Consider the following 19059-nt stretch of genomic DNA (forward strand, 5'->3'; position numbering starts at 1 on the left):
CCCCACTCCTGGCAGCATGACTGAAATTTGACAAGAATGCAAAGAAATAATTTGACATTTTATGGCAGGTGTCAAATTCAAGGCCCGGGGGCCAAATGTGGCCCACTACGTCTTTTTATGTGGGCCCACGAGAGCATAAACGGTCAGTGTCTAAACATAAATACCAAAAACTACGTTTCCCACAATGCAGTAATTAAACCCAGTTTAACTTTGACAAAAACGTGAACAAACTGAATGTCCTAACTTGTGTTTGATGTGATTTTTCTTTATTCTCTTGGATAGTTTGATCCTTGATTGATGGAGTTCTGTGAGTTTGATAACCTGATAAATTAAAAGGATTTACGTTAGAACAGAGAAACACATTTTTTCCGTGTAACTGTAATGTTGATGTAATGACTAAGGAGTAGTTACGTTTATTTTACGTTACATTTAGTGACATTTATAAGTTACATCAGGCCCTTTGAGGACGGCCATTATGCCCTTAGCTTAGCTTATTTTAGTTTAAGCTTAGTTTATCTTAGCTTTACCTTAGCTTATCTTAGCTTTAGCTCAGCGCTCCTTAACTCGGCGCCCCCTAGCTGCGATGGCAGATATCGCAGCACTCCAGACAAAACTCGAGACACTCGGTGGGCTCGCAGCAGGACTGGAACAGCACCTGGTGGCAGTGGGCGTGGCAGGTGAGCTCCTCCACGGGGGCGTCCTGGACGGCGGCGCAGCAGCGGGCGGCGGCGCGGCAGCAGGAGGCGCAGAGGGCGTGGAGGCAGGAGCAGAAGGCCTCCAGCAGGGCCAGGAGCAGCACGGAGGCCTGGCAGGACAGGCAGGCCAGCAGCATCCGGGGGCAGGCGGCGTCTGCTGCCAGAGGGTGGGAGGGGGGGCAGGGATGAAATAAAAATCATCCGCAAATCAGGATCAACAGCTCCATTAACCCCCCAATTAATCACCGGCGTGTTTGTTTGTGACGCCGAGTCGAAGTTAAAAGAGAAACAACTGTGTGATTGTTTTTACTTAATCACACATCATCCAGCCCCCCCCCCCCCCGGGGGGGTCAGAAAGGTCACGGAGGCCAGCCGCTGATGAGGAATGCGTAGAGAGAGAAGCTGTCAGCGGATAATTGTTCTCCTGCTCAAATTAGGCGCGGGTGACATTGCATGCGTTAACCCGGCGGCGCGCCGACGAGCCACTTCCTGCGATCCGACGTGTTTGTGTTGTTGTTTCATCCGCCGAGAGAAGTCGTGCAAACGGAGCCGTTTTATCTGTTTACTCAAAGAAGGACATGAAAAGGAGAAGGCACAATTCCCTGGGGAGTGGGGTCCAGCGTTTTTCCTGCTCAGCCACTCCAATTATACACCCCCCGCACATAACGTATGCTAATGAGTATATATATGTGTGTGTGTGTGTGTGTGTGTGGCTGCTGTATTGATTTAATGTGTAACTTTATAGAGATAACAACAGGAACACAATGATAAACAAGAAGCGGCCCCTGTGTGTGAGGGGGGGAGGGGGTTGAGTTGGTGGGGGGGGGGCAGTTTGGAAAGTCTTCAAGGGAAACTTTTTAGAGCCGCTTCGGTGGAAACAGAAAAAAATCTTGTGGATTTGTTCCATCCTTCATCAGGATGGAAGGTGATATGAGTCCGATTCAGACCCCCGCCCCCCCACACCTCACCTCATCCCACCCCCCCCATGATGCATTTGTTCCCACCTGCTGTTGGATGTGGAGCCTCCTCGTTCCTCCTCTTCCTCTTGCTCCTCCTGCTGCTTTCCTTCGACGAACTGAAGCCCTGCTGGGGTGTCATCGGGTGCGGGGAGGGAGGTGGGCAGAGGCCACATGGCGGACAGGCGGGGGCCCCCGGTGGGGCCGCTGAAGGCTGACCTGGAGGGGAACCCGGTCGAGGGAGTTTTAACTGCTTTACCTTCTCTGTTTCTTCTGTTTCTGTCTTTGCGACACTTGAAATCATCTCCTGTGATCCTGTGCTGTTGTCATGACAACACAACACACTCAGAGCACCACCCCCCTCCCCCTCCCCGGGTCAGACGGTTCTACTCACTCCTGATGAGGTCAGTCTGGACGGGACTTCCTCCGCTAATGGGGTCGCGAGCCAAAAGGATTTCCTGCGCTGCGAATCAGAAGAAAGTCAGACGGAATCCTGGACAACCACAGCCACCAAACGTTCTCCTGTCGTCTCTGAATGTTTTTTAAAAATATAACCTGTTCATCAGAATCCTTACAGAGCTTCCAACTTTCTTCAGGGTTTTTACCGAATGACCTTTTGACCTTAACTCCTTCTAGAAGCTCAACAAAAACCAACGACGCCTTCCAGCGGGAGCTGAACAACGAGCATCTGAGCGCTCTAGTAGTAATTTCCTACAGCTGATCTGGGGTCAGGTCAGGAGTACTCGCCTTCAGTCATGCCGTTCTGCTCCTGCGGCCCCCCACCCCCAGGTGAATGGACTCCAGGTAACATGTCAGGGGTCCCACATCGTCCTGCTTCTGTCCAGCACAAAGATCCGGAAACCTGCAGCAACACCCAGCAGGCGGGCCTGAGTCACGCATGTGGAGAGTGTGAGCTGTACTGTGTGTGTGTGTGTGTGTGTGTATGTGTGTGTGTGAGTGTGTGTGTGTGTGTGTGTGTGTGTGTGTGTGTGTGTGTGTGTGTGTGTGTGTGTGTGTGTGTGTGTCACTGCTGTTCAGTGACTTAACAACACTCCCCTTCCCAGCAGATCCCTGAGTGGACGCTTCAAACACACTGATGGGAGAACAGCAGCAGATTTCAGATTCCGCTTCTGTTCTGCTTTTAGTCACCTAACACGATGGAGACACATACCCCACGAGTGTGTCAGAGAATACTGCATGTAAGCAGCACACACACACACACACACACACACACACACACACACACACACACACACACACACACACACACACACACACACACACACACACACACACACACACACACACACTAGTATTCAGTATGCTAAAATATTCCTCTTCTTCTTCCGTCGGTTTATTTTCGAGCAAACCGTAAACCTGCTGCTCCAAGAAAGAAGTCATTAAATCTGGATTTTAAAAAAAATTGCATCTCAGAATATTTTTCACAAAAAAAAATATTTAAAAATAATAATAAAAATTTTCCATAATTATGCAAATACAACTAAACACATCCGGCGAACGTGACAGACGTGTGTGACGCTGGGATGTGTTTTCTCCCATTGATTCATAAAAGAGGAAAAAAATGATGTTTAAATCTCAGTTCAGCCAAATATTTAAGACAGTTCTTAATGGCCTTCAGGAAAGGAGTATGTTCTTCCTCTGTGGATGACTTTGATTGATTGATTGATTGATTGATTGATTGATTGATTGATTGATTGATTGATTGATTGATTCTCCCCTCAGCCTGGAAAGGAGGTTGTGAATGTTTTAAGGTTCTTATCTGGTCATTTTTATTTGCTTCTCTGTCTGTTAAACGGACAAATAAACTAGATTTAACGCTTATTTGCAGAAATGCCTTTCCCCCACAGAGGAGGACATGACGGAGGCGAACGGGCGACGGCGTCGAGGTTTTGCCGTGGAGGAGGAGACGAGGAGCTGTTGACTTGAGTGTTGTCAGAGGAGCGGCGTTGAAAACACGTTGACTCGCCTGGCGGTGAGTTTATGGCACTTCAAAGCAACTCGTAAGTGAAACCGTTGAAGTCGTCGAGCGCCGTGCCAACTTTCAGTCAGCGAACGCGCGGCGTGGAGAGGCAATCAGAGGAGAGTGTCGTCTAATGGGCTGACAGCGAATCAAAGGAGCAGAAACTTAAAGCTAAGTCCTTATCAGCCGAGACAATTACTGACATTAGTGGAAACAGAGGCCTTTGTTCTGTTTGCTGGTGAAGTGTGCAGGAGCGGCGGCGTTTCTATTTCACTGTTTCCTGTTATGATGTCATAAAAAGAGGTAAAAAAATTTTAAAAAACCACATAAAAACAATTTAAAAAGTTATCAGTGATCACCGTTGTTTATTTTTTTGGTTTGTTGACACATGTCTCGACAATTTGTGTTGGGGTGTATTTAGGTTCTGGTGCTGATTCTGGATTATTTAAGACACTTTGGGTCAGAATCACATGAGGGAGTTTTGTTTCTTTCAAAATAAAAGCACTGAGAACTCATGATGAACCATCAGTAGGAGATACACCTGGATCAGAGCCCGACTCTGGGACTTGAACTCCTCTGCAGTAAATATTTAGGATGTAGATTCATGTAATCTGATTTCATCTGTTTAAATCCCATTTCAGAATTTTATGGGTTCTAGTTTAGCCACGCCCCCTAAAGCTTTGCGGAAAAACACCAAACAACAAACACACAAAATAATTAACAATCCGGTTTTAAAAGTCAGTAATAGTGAAAAAGTTATTCTTGCGTTTATATTTTCACATCTAGGTTTATTTACTGGTTGATATCAGGATGCTGTTACTGTTTGTTTTTTTATTTATTGTTGTTGTTTATGGACTCTTTCCTGTTTAATGCGCCATTATAAGTCATTATAAGTCATTATAAGTCATTATAAGTCATTATAAGCAACAAACAAACAGTTACACACAGATGAAAGAAAAATGGATTTCATTCATTCACAACACATAAACAAATAACTTTTTGAGTCGTTTATTTGCGACGTATTATTGTACACATGTAAAAACATTAGTTGTATTGACCCGAAACAATTGTTTGTTTGTCAACAATCGCTCTCACAGCGTTTCTGCTTGTTGTGTTACGGTTACATCACTTATCAGGTGATCACTCACGACGGGCTTAACATCAGAACAACAACAACTAAACAGCTTTAAGTCACCAGGTCACATATTTATCACACTGTAATCAGAGACGCTGGACAAACACTTGTTTACCAACACGGGGTTGTTTGTACACAACATCGAATGTGAAGAAATGTTATAAAAGTGGGATTTATTTTGTGGAAATGTGACCAAATTGTAAATAAACAGTGATTTAAACACATTTCAGCAGCGTTAAAAACTCATTTCATGAACCGAAGCTGTTTGTGGGAACAAAAACCTGACAGTTTGTACAAACACGTCTGTGAATAAAATACATCCCATGTTACATATATATTGTCTGTACGCCTTGCTTTTGGGTAGGTACTCCTAAAGTCTTTGCTGGTGCTACTAACTTCTAAATTTGGGAGCACCAGTGCTACCAAGAAAAAAAGTTAATTTCAAGGCCTGTTAAAGATAATTCAACTCAAACGTGTTTCTTTAGGTCTGACATCATGACAAGTATTTCTGTAAATTACTAAATGATCAATTTGGTTTCTGGAAATAATCTTTTACCTGAAACTTTTTTATTTATGTGTTTTTTCATGTCGATTTTTGACTGGTTATGTTTTGTTTTTTTCATCTGTACAACTTTAAATTTTCTCACTTTCGCTTTTGGTCCCTTTATCAGAGAAGTTTAAAACTTTTTATTGCTAGTAAATACCCATGAAGGAGTCGTAATGTCTCCCGTGTCTTCTTATCTGACATGTAGATGTGTAGTCGAGCATCTCCGATGCGTTTCATGCTCATATCTGATCAACTTTCATCCCTGAATCTGCAACAACTGATTATTTGAATTCTGACATCTTTCGTCATTCCAGGTCGAACAGATGCTCTTCCTCGTTTTTGGTCACAATGGCTTGTTTCAGGGACTCGTTCAGATTCACCGTTTCATCTTTCAGGAGGAGAGACCTGCGAGAGTCGGGAGGCCAAAGGGTTGATGGATTATTCCGGGGCATCGGTCGCCTCATTGACTTTTAATGACTGAAGTAAAAACTCACTGCTGCACCGACAGGGAGGCGTTTTGCCGACTGCCAGTCAGACGCTCCTTCTTCAAACCTTGCAACTCAGCCATCGCAGTCTGTACAGATCAATAATCAAAGATCAAATTGTGATGTTGACCAATCAGAAAGGCGGTGCTGCGTGTGTCACACCTGCAAGCTGACGTTCAAAGCGTTCTCAAAATCCAGACTGGGCGACACATTTTTCGCCAGCGGTTGAGTCCTGTGGAGGTCACAGAGTTTCAGGAAAGAACGATCGATCAATGCCTAATTCATAGCAAGCAAATCAATAAGCTCTCTATAATCCATGAGCAACAACACAATCCACAACAGTAGCTCGAAGCGAGGTCAGCGATGAGGAGAAATTATTCAACGCTTTGAGTGATGAGGAATGAGACGAGTCTCCTGGTCATTATTTATTCACTCTGACTGAGCAGGTTCACCAAACCACAGGTTCCTGTTCTTTAAATATCAATATCAACATTTATAAATAATAATTCATCCTTTCTTTTTTTTTTTTCCAATGCAGAGGTGGGAAAAATGTCACCGCTCACCGTCTTTTCAGCAAAATCACACAAAAACCCACCAGACAGAAAGATTGAACATGTAGTTCAATGAAGGTCCATCTCATCTCATTTCATCTCATCTCAGCCTTATCATGTCGTCTTATCTGCTTGTACCTCATCTGACCTTATCTGGTTTGTGCCTGATCTGATCTGATCTCATCTCACCTTAGCTTCATCTCATCTGATTTTATCTCATCTTTACCTAATCTCATCTGATCTTGTCTAATCTTAGCCTCATCTCATCTGATCTTATCTCATTTTAGCCTCATATCATCCGTTTTTATCTTATCTTAGCCTCATCTGATTTTATCTAATCTTTGTTTAATCTCATCTCATTTTATCTCACCTGAGCCTCATCTGAACCTATCTCATCTTGGCCTCATCTCATCTAATCTTATCTCATCTTAGCCTCATCTGATCTTGTCTAATCTTAGCCTCATCTGATCTGATCATATCTCATCTTAGCCTCATCTGATTTTATCTAATCTTTGTCTAATCTCATTTTATCTTATCTCAACTTAACCTCATCTGATCTTGTCTCATCTTAGCCTCATCTCATCTGATTTTATCTCGTTTGATCCCATCTTATCTGCTCCTGTCCCATCTTAGCCTTATCTCCTAATCTCGTATCATCATCTCAATTCATCTCAACCTTATTTTAGCCTCATCTCATCTCATCACCTCATCCTGTCGTACATCAGTCATTTAAAACCCGCCCATGTTTTAACAATCCCCACCGCGGTAAACATCAGCTGTACCCTGTGATGCGTTGGGATCTCCTCCTCTGGTATTCCACCTCGTCCACCGTCCACACCGCCCCCTTCACGTTCTCCACGCGAACAAAACACTTGTGCAGACTCAGGTTGTGGCGCACGGCGTTCTGATCCAGAGACAATCAGAGTGAGGAGATGCTGCATACATCAGGCGTGACACACGCCGGGCTCGGAGAGTTAATTATCTGGAGGTGTGATACCTTCCAAGTGGCGGCGTTGCGTCTGAAATAAGCGAACGTCCGCGTGAACCAGTTGTAGATCTCGTTGAGCGTCAGCTGCATGTCTGATGTCTCCATAATCGCCTGCAGACCGCAGGGAGACGAGAAGGAGCAGCAAGTTACAGGATGGAATGAAAAATACCCCGTTTGATTCTCTGACTCTGTGTCTTTTATTTCCAGGATGAGTATTTTGTTTTAATTCTACTTCCTTGCATTTTGTGTGCTGATGCAGAGAGAGGAGAGGAAGAGGAGGGAGGGGATGATGAGATGAGGATGCGTGGGAAACGCTTCACCGGGTGAGCTGCTGTCAGGAAGAATCCCGAAGTTCACAGATTAAATCCCTTTGTGACGAGAGAGGAAGGAACTTGCATCAGTCTGCAAAAGTCTAAACTATACCTGCAAGTATTTTCTCCCAAATTGTCCCTGTTTGCACTTGTGGAAGTAATCTATTACTTTCTTTGCCATCGCCACATGTTTAACTCTAAAACCAACGCCATTGATTGGATTCACGAAATGAACTTCATTCTTTTCAGCAAGCCGCTTTGTCTAGTTGTGACTGATTCATATTTATAAAAATAAAAGCACACTGTTAAACAACATATGTTGTCGTAACTAAATAAATTTATAAAAACTTAAAATTTTAAATTTTAAGTCAATTAAAAATAAGTGAGCAACCATAACTTCAACATTTTAAGTGGGCAATACTTAAAACCTTTAAGTTCAAGCAACTTAACAAAAAACCTCAGGTAACTAAATTTTTTTAAATTGACTTAGCTTAATTGTTTTAAGGCAATTAGTTTGCGTGAATTTTTTTCAGTTAATTCAGCCTTTGTTCAACCAATAATCTATGGGTCTACCGCGCTGAAGGCGATGTAATTATTGTCATTAATCAATTATCAAAATTGGTGCTGATGAGATTTGGTCACGAGAGTTCACGTTTGAGGGAAACACTGAATACAAAACAGGAAATCACAGCGAAAAAATTAGAAGTTTGAATTCACTACGGGCAGAAGGGAGGATACCTGTCTGATCAGGGTGGCGTAGGTGAACGGGGGTCTGATGTCCGTGTTCTTGTAGAGCTCATATTCATTTTCTGAAAAAAACACGTCAAAACTTAAACAAAACAAACACAAAAACAAACACGGTTAAGAAGAGGATTCTGGTTTACCTGAAGACAACGAGTAAACCAGCGGGTGGTGGTGGTGACGCCTCACGGCCCCGACGCATGACGTGTGAGCGGGCGACACCTCCTCGCTGCCCCCGGAGGGAGATCCGTGGCGGGTCAGACGTTTGGGAGACGCCTGGGCCGAATCGGAGGAGGTCATGGAGGTCAAACCGGCGAGCTGAGAGCGACAGAAGCTAACGATGAGGAGCCAGGGTGTAACAGAGCGATTGGACTCGCCTCTTTGGAGGTGATTCCAGTTATATCACCAGAAGAAGGAAGGCAATTATGGGTAATTACAGGGTGAAATTGTTTGGTGACTGTTTTGATTATGGTGCAATATTTGCAAGATTAACAAATGATTATCTCCTGTGTTATTGGAGCATGTCTGCTGTCCAAACACACAATGGTCGCAATCTGGTCCCAAATGGACAAAAGGAAAGTCACATTCAGACAAAATGGAGGGAAAGTTTGGGGGAAATTTTTACTTTGACCCCATCTCACATAATTTCTCAGAGCAAATTCAAATATTTCTGACTCTTCTTCCCACGCAGACGTATTTCTGATGCAGAAGAAAACATTTTTCAACTCGTTCAGCTGTGAAAGTTCCGTTTAGGAGGTGGAGACGATTCGGCCGAAGCCGGTATTTATTCCAGTCTCTGTGAGATGTTTTCTGTTCACAGCTCACTTGTTTTGCGTCTGTTGTCCACACAGCTATCGCTCACACCGTCTATCTACCTGTGGGCCGCGGGGGTCAGCAGCCGCATCAGCCGTCGGCGCCTCCAGAGACGGCAGGTGCAAGTGCGCCATCATGGCTCGCAGACACGCCCTCTCCTTGCAGAGCTGTGGGAGGACGGAGGGAGGAGATGTCAGAGCATCACAATCGCCGGACGACCATCATGAAAAATGAACAACACGTTTTTTGCAAAGGTGACTTCCTGCTGCGCCACACATCAGAAGCTTCAACGGAATATTTATCTTTGGTGATGAATTCAGGGGGAAGAAACACAGTGGATTATTGAGCAAAGCAAACTCACACCCTCATCTGTAATAATTATTATTACAATCAAACTTATTTGTTTGATTCCTTTCTGAATGACGGCTGAAAGTCATTCATAGAAGTAAGTAATAAAAAAGTAACCGTGGCAGAAATAATCAAATAAAGACTAATTACAACACAGTAATTACAAAACTTTTTTAAAAAAACGTTACATTTTTGGTGTTTTCTCTCAATTAACTTCTCACAAACTTCCTGGGCGTGTCCAGGAGGGCGGAGCTTGGGTCGGCATCAGTTCTGTTCAAACCTTCTTTAATCAACGTCTGTTTCTGTCCTGATGTGTTGTGATTTATACACCTTTTTTTTAAAAATTATTTTATTTTTTTACATTTTAAGTGCATTTTATTGTAAGTTGCTTTGCATGGAAATGTTAAGGTGAAATAAGAGATTGTTATTCCTTTAACTTCTGGATAAAATGAGGAATACATTTATTTGTCCCGTCGGTACGGAGCTCCAGCAGGAAGTTCATGTGGGAGCTGAAAACCTCGAACTAAATCATGAATAAAACCTGTGTTATTATTATCACAGCCACTCGCTGACCTTAGAATCACCATGAAATCAGTCTCTTGCTGCAGATTTCCATTTTCATTAACAGTTGTTTGAGGTGGGGAGGGGTGTTGTTCTTCACCTATGGGGGTAGGAGGGGGGGGGCCTACCTGGAGCTCCAGCTGCTGGACCACCTGCATCTGGACTCTGCACTGAGCCGTGCTCCTGTCGTCCAGAGTGTGTTCACGGCCTAAATGTCTGAAAACACACACAGGATAAAAAATTAGTTTAACAAGCGTCACACACACTGTCTTCACACTGAGTGTCGTCGTGGTTACGGGTGTTTTCTAGTCGCTGGTTGTGGTTTCTGGTGTCTTTCCTGAGATTTGTGGACTTTTCTCATTCCTGCCATCAGTCGACACTTTTGTCTATAATTCTAATGATAAATAGAGATTCAAGGGAATCTCTCTGGAAAACAGTTCCAATATGTCAAAGGAAAGGAAACAGTTGAAAAGTAAAAGTAAAAGCTTCTCCTCATTCAGACGACTTACTGGAAATAAAGGGATTATAGAAATAAAGTTTACCCCCCCCCCCTGCATTTAAACACTTCATTCAAGCCACATTAATGATCTCTGAGTTGGTTTTATTCATTGAACAACAATAACCTCCTCATTTATAAATTTTCATCGAGGGTTCTAGAGGGATGGACGAACAATGTTTGACTAATGCTTCTGAATTCGGCTTCTATTTTCGGTGTAATAGGAAATACGCTTTAATAAATTGTAGAGATTTTTGTTTCATTTCTAAATAATTTAATTTCATGTGAAAACCCTTTTCAAGTGTTTAAATATATGATAAGTTTCATTCAAGAGAAGATTTTTTTCTAGTTAGGTCTGGAAACTATTTCTTGACTGTGAAATGTTTGAAGTTATACGTAGTCACTGTGAATGGTTTCCAGTTGCATTGGTTTTTTTTTTTAACTCATTAAAATAAATCCATAGCAAGTGACATCTTAGGTTAAACGTCATGTTTCTCAGAGGCAAGAATCTTTTTTTTCCGAAAGATAAACGCTCTTCTGTAAAAAAAAAAAAGCAACAAAAAAAAAGAAAAATCCTGAGACAATAATTTAAAGAAAAATTATTTTCATTTGCAATTTTAGATTTTCATAGATGCAATAATTCAAAATGATTTATTGCTGCAAAGGTTCAGGATGTTTAAAATAGCATTTTGACGACTTGGTTAAAAACTCTGAGGGTTCTTGATGAACCTAAAATAACATCACGAACAGTCGGCGTTTTTTAATCTGTCCTACTTTTTCTGGATCACCAGAGATTTACGTGTCTGATAGATGGATGCAGAGAGAATGTAATGATAAAACTACAAACATTTTACAGCCACGTTTGAAGCTTGCAGGACGTAAGAATTGGATTATTTCTTTAAATCACACATGGATTGCAAAAAGAATGGAATGGATGAGGATTTAAACCTACTGGATGAACTGGCTGAAGTTTTCACACACTGCCTCACATCCAGGCCAATTACACATCCCCCGGCTGTAGAGAGTGTGTGTGGTGGGGTGTTCGGCTTTGACGGCGCTAAACGAGGAGGAAGAGAAGAAGAGAGTCATGATTTAAAAGAAAGAAAAAAGACAAAACAGTCGCCGCAGAACAAGAGCAGAACAGCAGCGAGCGTTTTTTCTCCTCTTTTCAGGCAGCCGAAAAATGACAGGAGGTGAAAGGGAGCACCGAAAAATAAATGGAGAGCTATTTACTTTTGATTTGGAACATGTAGTCGTGCAAACTTTTTCACCACATCAGGTGTTGGAACACAAAGGAAACAAACACAACAAAATATATCATCCCAAGGGGAATTAAATGCGAAGCCTCGCAGCAAAAGCAAACAGCTCCCCGCCGGCATCTTGAGAGGAAGGAAAAAAGTCCACAGACGACACACGTTTGATGTTGACAGAAAAGCGGTGTCATCTCTCCGTTCACACAACACGGCACGAACATGTGTTGTACCGTTCCGCCCTGCGAGAGGAGGTCTGCTGCTCGCCGGTGACCTTTGCTGCCGTCGTGTCACCGGCAGAGGATTCCTGAAGGCCTTTCTTCAGTGTGGCTTTAGATTCACTTATTCCATTTGTGAGCTCTTTCCATATTTGCTGCACCTCCGCAGGGCCGAGACCTCCTGGATTAGTACACCAAAAACGAAGAAAACAAGAAAAAAAAACAAGCAGCATGTTATAAATCTGAATCTGAATGATTAGTTTTGCTAATGAAATTGCAAAATTTATATTTTTGGCTTTTCATTTTGCACTTTTCCATCCATTTTTAAAGCATCAGGGCAAAACAGAGGGAGTAAAAATCTGTGACCTCCTTGTTCAAATCCAGGAATAATTATCACAACCAGATTATAAATCTGCATCCCATCCTGACAGATTAGTGCAGATGTTTCACAAAAAAAAAAAAAAAGGGAAAGCCCCCACCGCTGTGGCTTTGACACAACAGCTGAACATCGGTGTTAAATGTGAAGAGGTGTGACCTGGAGGGAGGGCAGGAGGCGACAGGATGGGCCTCTGCATCCGGAGGAGCTGCTGCTGCTGGAGGAGCTGCTGGAAAACCAGCTGCTGTGCAGGAAGCTGAGGGACGGAGAGAGGAATGAGACGTTTCCCAGAGCAGCGAGACGGCACCTCACACCGTATTGTTGTTCATCTACTGAGGGGATCATTCTGCATCCGTCAAGATTCAACACCCGCGCATTCGATACGATGCCTTAAAAACATCTTCAAATCCAAAAAGTTTTTTTTTATTTTTTTGTTCTCTTTCCTTTCTTGTTGCAATGTATATGTCACTCACAGGCACCCGTAGAAACAACCATGGGTCCTAATTTACTTCAGCAGACTCTGCTTATACTCAAAATGAGTTCATCAAGCTTTTCATCAGAAATTAGTGGAAATGTTCTGATGTTAACATTGTGGTTTTGTCTTGTTTTCCACTCCACATTTTGTTTGTCTTACTAATGAGAGGCTTCTCCCCAAGGTGGATGCAAAAGCTTCTTTAACGTCGGACCAGTCGGACGAGCTGCAAGATAAATAAACTAAAAAATAAAACGCTCTTTCTGTTTGTCTTGACTTGCTTACCTCCTCCATTTTCTTGCTCGGCTGCTGCTGAAGAAGCTGCAGGTGAATTTGTTGTTGTTGCTTCTTGAAAAACTCTTTCAGGTGTTGCTGGAAAAGTGGGGATGGACTGTTAGTCTATCATAATGATGTATAGTAAGTAGGGCCACCAATTAGCATTAGGAGCGCAGGAGGGCCCTGCAGCTGATGGTGAGCAGGTCTCACGTCACGCCACGACCAGTCGTAAAAAAAAAAAAAAAAAAAGAACTGTCATCAATAAACTTGGGTTGGCAGGTAAGAGGCGCTTCAGACTTCATGTTGGTTTGTTTGCTTTAGGAGATCAGTTTGTTCAGGTAAACTGTCTAAACTGTCTCATCTGCATAGCCGTAGCTGTGAGCTAACCATGCTAATTGACTAACGCCATTGCTAAAAGTAAAATGGACCTAAAATTTTTAAATTGGATCGAACTCAATTTCTGTTCATTATTTTTTTAGGTCATTTAATTTTTTTAAATTATTTTTTTATTATTCCATTCTACTTTTAAGGGTAAAAGGAAAAATAATAAAAATCCAATCCACAGCATTAAAATGTTGTCGTAGATCATGTGGCTTCAAAAACATTTTGTTAGAAATAATAAAAAATTTTTTGACTGAATTTAAATTCTCATATAACCGTTGTTTTACTTTTTTAGCGGACTAGCTATTTTCGGGTTAGCGGACAATAATGGTGAATCCATGTTTTCTCCATGTTTCAATTTTGAACTATTTCACAGAAAATCAACTTTATAGCACCTACACCAAATGTATTCTTTTATTTTTCAGTTTCTTTTTAATTAAATAACTCATAGACTCCAGGAGGTCATCTGCTATTTATCAGATCTTAATTAAACCACACTGATCTCTTTGTCTCAATCACACCATCCATATTTGTCCTTTCTGTAGAAATACTGTTTTCTTTTGGATTATTTAATAGAATTTACACACTCCATTTTCCTCATTCATTTCCTCACTCCATTCCTTTATTTTTTACAGACTTTATAAACACGATGGACAAAAATGAGATGATAAATGCATTAAAGGAGAGTATTTTCAGTCCACTGATTATTATTATTATTATTGCTGTGGTACAGATACCTGCTGCAGGATGAGGGCTTGGTGCTTCTGGTGGATCAGAGCCTGCAGCTGGTTCGGGGACAGAAGGTGTTGCATCTGCTGAGGAGCCATCATAGCAAGAAACACCTTTAAGAAAAAGACAAGAGGTAAAACAATAACGGGAATAAAATCCACGGCGTGGAGGAAAAAAAATCATAAGTGAGGAGCGCAGGAAGCAGAAAAGTCAAAAACGGACGCCATCGACCTTGTGTGAACATCATCCGACCAGATTGTGTCACCGACCCTAAATGACACCGGAGATGGTCTGAGCGGCTAATTAGCAGCACAATTACATGCTTGTTGTGGCTCTCCTAATAGGAGTGTATGGGTATTAATGAAGGCAAACACTCACTGAATAATAACTGCACCGTTACGGATGAGCGGCAAATTACAGCTATTGTCTTCCTCTGTTTTCAGACAAGAATTACGACACAGAAACACTCATTACAAACAGTATTTAAAAAATACTACTGTTAACAGTTCATTTACTGTTGGGGGGAAGAAAAAAAAAAAAGAATTCATTATTTGTTTGCGACACTTAAACAGATAAAGTTTCTTTTCAGAGATGTTAGCAGTGTGTTTATCTGTCTAAAGGTGTTTGTGTCACGGCATGAAAGTTGGAATGTTTCACTGTTATTTTATTCAAAAGCGGGTTTATTCATCAACATTGCCGTTGAGCTAGAGTACACAGCAGCATGGCCCTAGAGCTAAATGGAAATGTCATTATGTTGTTAATTAAAACTGTAGCTTTCATGATAGCAGAAGTCAAAAATGATAAAACATTCTTGTCAGTTAGGCTAATTAAAGTTTTAACCAAAGCAAATACGAAGTTTATTCTGCCCTTGCAGACCAATATGCGTAGTTTAATTTTCTAACAAATATTCTTCTCTTAGTAGCCATAACAGCTGTAGCTGGAACAACCAAACTAGATTAACGTTTCTTTGGAGTTAAACGTGTTTGCTGCAGCTTTCCTAGATTGTGTGTTATCTCGGTAGCAATGGTACGAGTTGTCAGCGAGTACAGTGCGTCCTCGTGCATTCGCGAAATCAACGATTGCGACTCCACCTCATCGTGGATTTTGTGGTAGGCAGTCATGTGACACCGTACGCGCATTCTATTGGCTGACGGCACCCGGAAGTGCGTTCTGTTCCGTGAGTCTGACTTTCGTGAGACACAAAAGTGCTTTAAATAGTCGATAAAAGTGTGGGGAAAGGTAACACAGATAGAAAGTGGTTTAATATCAGTAAATAATGCCGTAAATAATAAGATAAATAGATCGCGATCTCAATCGCGTATTCCTGAATCGCTTGTGGTTCCTGGAACGCATTGACCGCAAAGACCGAGGGCACACTGTGTTGCGTTCACCTGTTTAGCGTTCGAGTGCTTCTAGAAATGAGTTTTGTGGAGAGTGGAGAATATTTTGCAAATTTTGTGACATTTTATTTAAACAGTTATTTAATTGTACAAAAAAGGTAAATAAATTTATAATAAAAATAATCTTGTCTGGTCTTATTCCGTATATTTTCCGAATCTTGTGTTTGTGATTCCAAAGGAGGCTCAGACGACCAGTTGTGTTGTGTGGCTTGGACGCACAAAGAAAATACATTACAGATGGAGGTCCTTCTCTTTCATTATGAGAGAAAAACCAGCCTTCATTGTAAATAGTCTTCATTTGTTATGTTTTCAGAATTCACAGGTTGAAAATATCACAAGCCATTATTATGTCTCGCAGGCAGGTATCGCGGTCTAGCAGATAGACGTCGTTACAACGGTGTCGCTATGACATTGTCACTTTCTATGGTCATTATGTTCGCCACACATTACAAAAAAAAATGACATGTTTAACAATTCAGCTCACACAGTTGCAGAGATTGCTTTGCAGACCCTTTACTGTGGACAGCCGGCGCCGGTGGTTAAAATTCTGCGGGGTCACAAATTGAGTACCTTGTACAGGTTTATAAAAGGGAATTGAAGGAGCAAAACCGACAAGATGAAAGAACAGAGTGGAGGAAAGGGGGGGGGGGCGTTCATTATCTCAGTTGTTTCAATGAGCCCCTTGTTTGGATGGATCCACAAACCGACAACCATAAAATTATGTAGTGCCATGCTTATTTGCCTTTCACTTGCATCTGTTTGACAGAGATCTTTAGACAATTACTCCTTCCTAGCGCTGGCTCGCGAACTAATAATGAAGGATAAACACAGCTCTGTGTGTCAACTCACAACCTCTATCAGATCTCATATGAAATCCCTGCCATTGTCAACAGAGCTACAGGCTCTGGGATTGGTGTCCTGTCAGGGAACGTCCAATATGGAGCCCTATTTCCCTTGGCATCTGTTTGCCTCAGACTGTTCTATTTCCTGCTTATGAAGAGAAGGAGGATAGGAGGGGGGTGTTTGGGAGTAGGAGGAGGATGAAGATGAAGATACCTGTTTATGGTGGAGACTCTGCCAGCTTTCAGCGCTCACGCCACTGCAGGAGTCCCCATTAGCTACTCCCTCTCCTGCTCCGTTGTCGGTGTGGCTGAGGAGGCTGCTGGCTGGGGTTTGACGGGCTGCAGTGGGACTGAGAGGAGACTCAGGCATCGCCTCTAAAAAGTCCTGAAAGAGAGAGCATCGATGCTAAATGAGCTGCGAGACTCATGCACTGCAGATGCAGATCAATATCGCTGCTAAGTTACACCTTTTGGGTGGATTTGCATCACGAACGAGGACGAAACGTGACAAAATGAAGGAATAGATGTAATAATACATTCCTTTGCACGACTGATAGAAACATTGCAAAGTCTCAAATATGTAATTGTTGTTCAACACATTTGAATGCAGAAGTGATTTCATAAGCTTTAAATTGAAAGTGGAAACAGCAAAAATGTTGGTAACTAAAATACACCACAATTCAGGCTAAATAAGAACAAAATATGTAAATACGACATCATTAACAGTCAGCACTAAAGCATGAAAGACATGAACACCATATAACATAATCTGAAAAATGCATTTACAGCCGCTTACAGGCAGGGCATGAACTTTTTATTACATAACTTGTTTTAGTAAGTAGAAGCTGATATATATATATATATATATATATATATATATATATATATATATATATATATATATATATATATATATATATATATATATATATATATATATATATATATATATATATATATATATTTGACCAGCTATAAATACAGCCTTAAAGTGAGAAAACATGCAAGTTAAACTTTTTTGCTTTCTGACACGTCTGTTGCTGTTCGGATTGAGGAAACGTACCGTTTAGATGAACAGTGGAATTCAGAGCAGCCGGGGAGAGTTGATGCTTCCAAGTCAATGCAGTTTGGAGTGAGGATGGGAGAAAACTGATGGAGCGTCTACCTGAGGGGGGAGGAGTCGCCGTGTCAGTCAGGAAATTAGACAGCAGAGCAGCAGCCTGAGAAAAACGCACTGGCAAATAGGTTTATTTTAGCCTTTAAAACTCTTTCCTGAGTTGTTCTTTTTTTTTTTTTTTAGATGAATTAACCAAAAAATGTCACTCAGATGGCAATCATACAAAAATATCACCTACGCTGTGACACAACATGATGTTGTGCTCCTTCACTTTTTTAAGCATTCATTTTCTTTGTTGATATTCACAAAGATGCAGCAACAAAAGGAACATTAAATGCCCCCAAAATAAGAATAATTTATCCTCTTTTATGATTAAACAAAGTCTTCTCTTTCAGAAAGGACGAGTACAGTCGTCGCTGACTTTATTTAGATGTGTATCACTTTTTGTAGTAACAATACAAAGAGCTCTGCAGCTAAATAACTGTCAAACTCTTATCAAAGAGCTATTTACAGTCCCGTTTGTGCTTTTATTTCGATAGCATTTCAGTGCATCTGCCAAAAAACAAAAGTGTTAATTTTGGCTGCTGTTGTACCCCAGAGTCTAAAACTCAACAACTGAAATGACTCTGACTGAACAGGGTGTTTGTGTATCTGTAACCTTCTTTAGGTTTTGTAATGATTTTGCTCCACTCTTTTTTTTAAAAATTTCTTATATTCATTCATTTTATTAATTGCCTGTAAAATAATGATCACCCCTTCAATGATTTCTCCTTATGCCAGTTCTCTGTTGTTTTAACAGACGGCGAGCAGATGATGATGGAGGATGAAGAGGACTTGAGGTGCAGATGTCGTTTAAATAATTCAGGCTACATGTGAGACTTGTTATTAGTGTTTGATATTCATACGATGTGATCATATTAGCGACGTCTGAGGCTACGCATAATTTCTCTCCACAAAACAAAACAAAAGCAGGACCTGAGAGCAATGATCAAACTGTGGATATTGTTACCTCAGCAACTTTCTGCCACCTACTGGATTAATATTTACCTGCCCTTCAGTTTTTATTGTTAGAAATAACATGCAATCAGAGAACCAGAGAAGTTTTCCATTCTTCATTTTAATGTTTTAAGACAGTTCAAGGTTGATTTAAAAGTAGTAAAGGCTTTTTTTGAGATCTTTGCTGGCTGCAGAAAGGCACCAGCAGACGGGGAACATGCAGGCTTGTGCTGTTAGTGTCATCAGCCTGATGTCATGTGACTCCTTCATGCCTGTAACTTCAGGGTCAGTCGTTTCCCATGAGGTCATCAGGTCACCGACGTGACCTCTCTCAGCTGTAACCCTGCAGTATGTGTCTGGGGAACAGTAGGGCTTCCCCCAGCTGGGGGGGTGT

The 19059-nt window shown here is 41.6% G+C and overlaps 2 protein-coding genes across 3 annotated transcripts; both read right to left on the reverse strand.

Moving 5' to 3' along the window:
• LOC137594422 (myoD family inhibitor-like) lies at window positions 1-2543 on the reverse strand. 2 transcript variants are annotated; one of them, XM_068313879.1, is made up of 5 exons: window positions 2399-2543; window positions 2046-2114; window positions 1700-1870; window positions 528-849; window positions 1-321 (listed from the first exon to the last, which is right to left on the reverse strand). In XM_068313879.1, exons 1-4 carry the CDS (start codon window positions 2460-2462, stop codon window positions 575-577), a joined length of 579 nt encoding a protein of 192 aa, XP_068169980.1. In that variant the 5' UTR covers window positions 2463-2543; the 3' UTR covers window positions 1-321; window positions 528-574. The 2 variants fall into 2 exon arrangements, with proteins under 2 accessions (XP_068169980.1, XP_068169979.1); XM_068313878.1 differs by having other exon boundaries at window positions 528-852.
• Window positions 2544-4657: 2114 nt separating this feature from the next.
• LOC137594325 (forkhead box protein P2-like) lies at window positions 4658-17722 on the reverse strand. Its single transcript, XM_068313740.1, has 16 exons — window positions 17616-17722; window positions 16767-16937; window positions 14319-14423; window positions 13210-13296; window positions 12612-12708; window positions 12092-12257; window positions 11561-11665; window positions 10241-10328; window positions 9266-9370; window positions 8534-8708; window positions 8388-8458; window positions 7348-7449; window positions 7133-7254; window positions 5962-6031; window positions 5809-5888; window positions 4658-5719 (listed from the first exon to the last, which is right to left on the reverse strand). The coding sequence occupies exons 2-16, from the start codon at window positions 16920-16922 to the stop codon at window positions 5620-5622; spliced, it is 1629 nt and encodes a 542-aa protein (XP_068169841.1). The 5' UTR covers window positions 16923-16937; window positions 17616-17722; the 3' UTR covers window positions 4658-5619.
• Window positions 17723-19059: the final 1337 nt, after the last annotated feature.

The sequence above is a fragment of the Antennarius striatus genome, chromosome 4, assembly GCF_040054535.1.
Source record: "Antennarius striatus isolate MH-2024 chromosome 4, ASM4005453v1, whole genome shotgun sequence".
NCBI classification, from domain to species: Eukaryota; Metazoa; Chordata; class Actinopteri; order Lophiiformes; family Antennariidae; genus Antennarius; species Antennarius striatus.

What these genes read in the sequence shown, in the direction of transcription:
- LOC137594422 (XM_068313878.1), bottom strand. Translation starts at nt 2,462, where the DNA reads ATGTTACCTGGAGTCCATTCACCTGGGGGTGGGGGGCCGCAGGAGCAG. An exon ending in GCAGAACGGCATGACTGAAG is followed by an intron (nt 2,115 to 2,398) that starts GCGAGTACTCCT and finishes TCTGATTCGCAG; the next exon opens with CGCAGGAAATCCTTTTGGCT. An exon ending in GGCTCCACATCCAACAGCAG is followed by an intron (nt 853 to 1,699) that starts GTGGGAACAAAT and finishes ACCCTCTGGCAG; the next exon opens with CAGACGCCGCCTGCCCCCGG.
- LOC137594325 (XM_068313740.1), bottom strand. Translation starts at nt 16,922, where the DNA reads ATGCCTGAGTCTCCTCTCAGTCCCACTGCAGCCCGTCAAACCCCAGCC. An exon ending in CGAGCAAGAAAATGGAGGAG is followed by an intron (nt 12,709 to 13,209) that starts GTAAGCAAGTCA and finishes TCCGTCCCTCAG; the next exon opens with CTTCCTGCACAGCAGCTGGT. An exon ending in AGATCCCAACGCATCACAGG is followed by an intron (nt 6,032 to 7,132) that starts GTACAGCTGATG and finishes TGACCTCCACAG; the next exon opens with GACTCAACCGCTGGCGAAAA.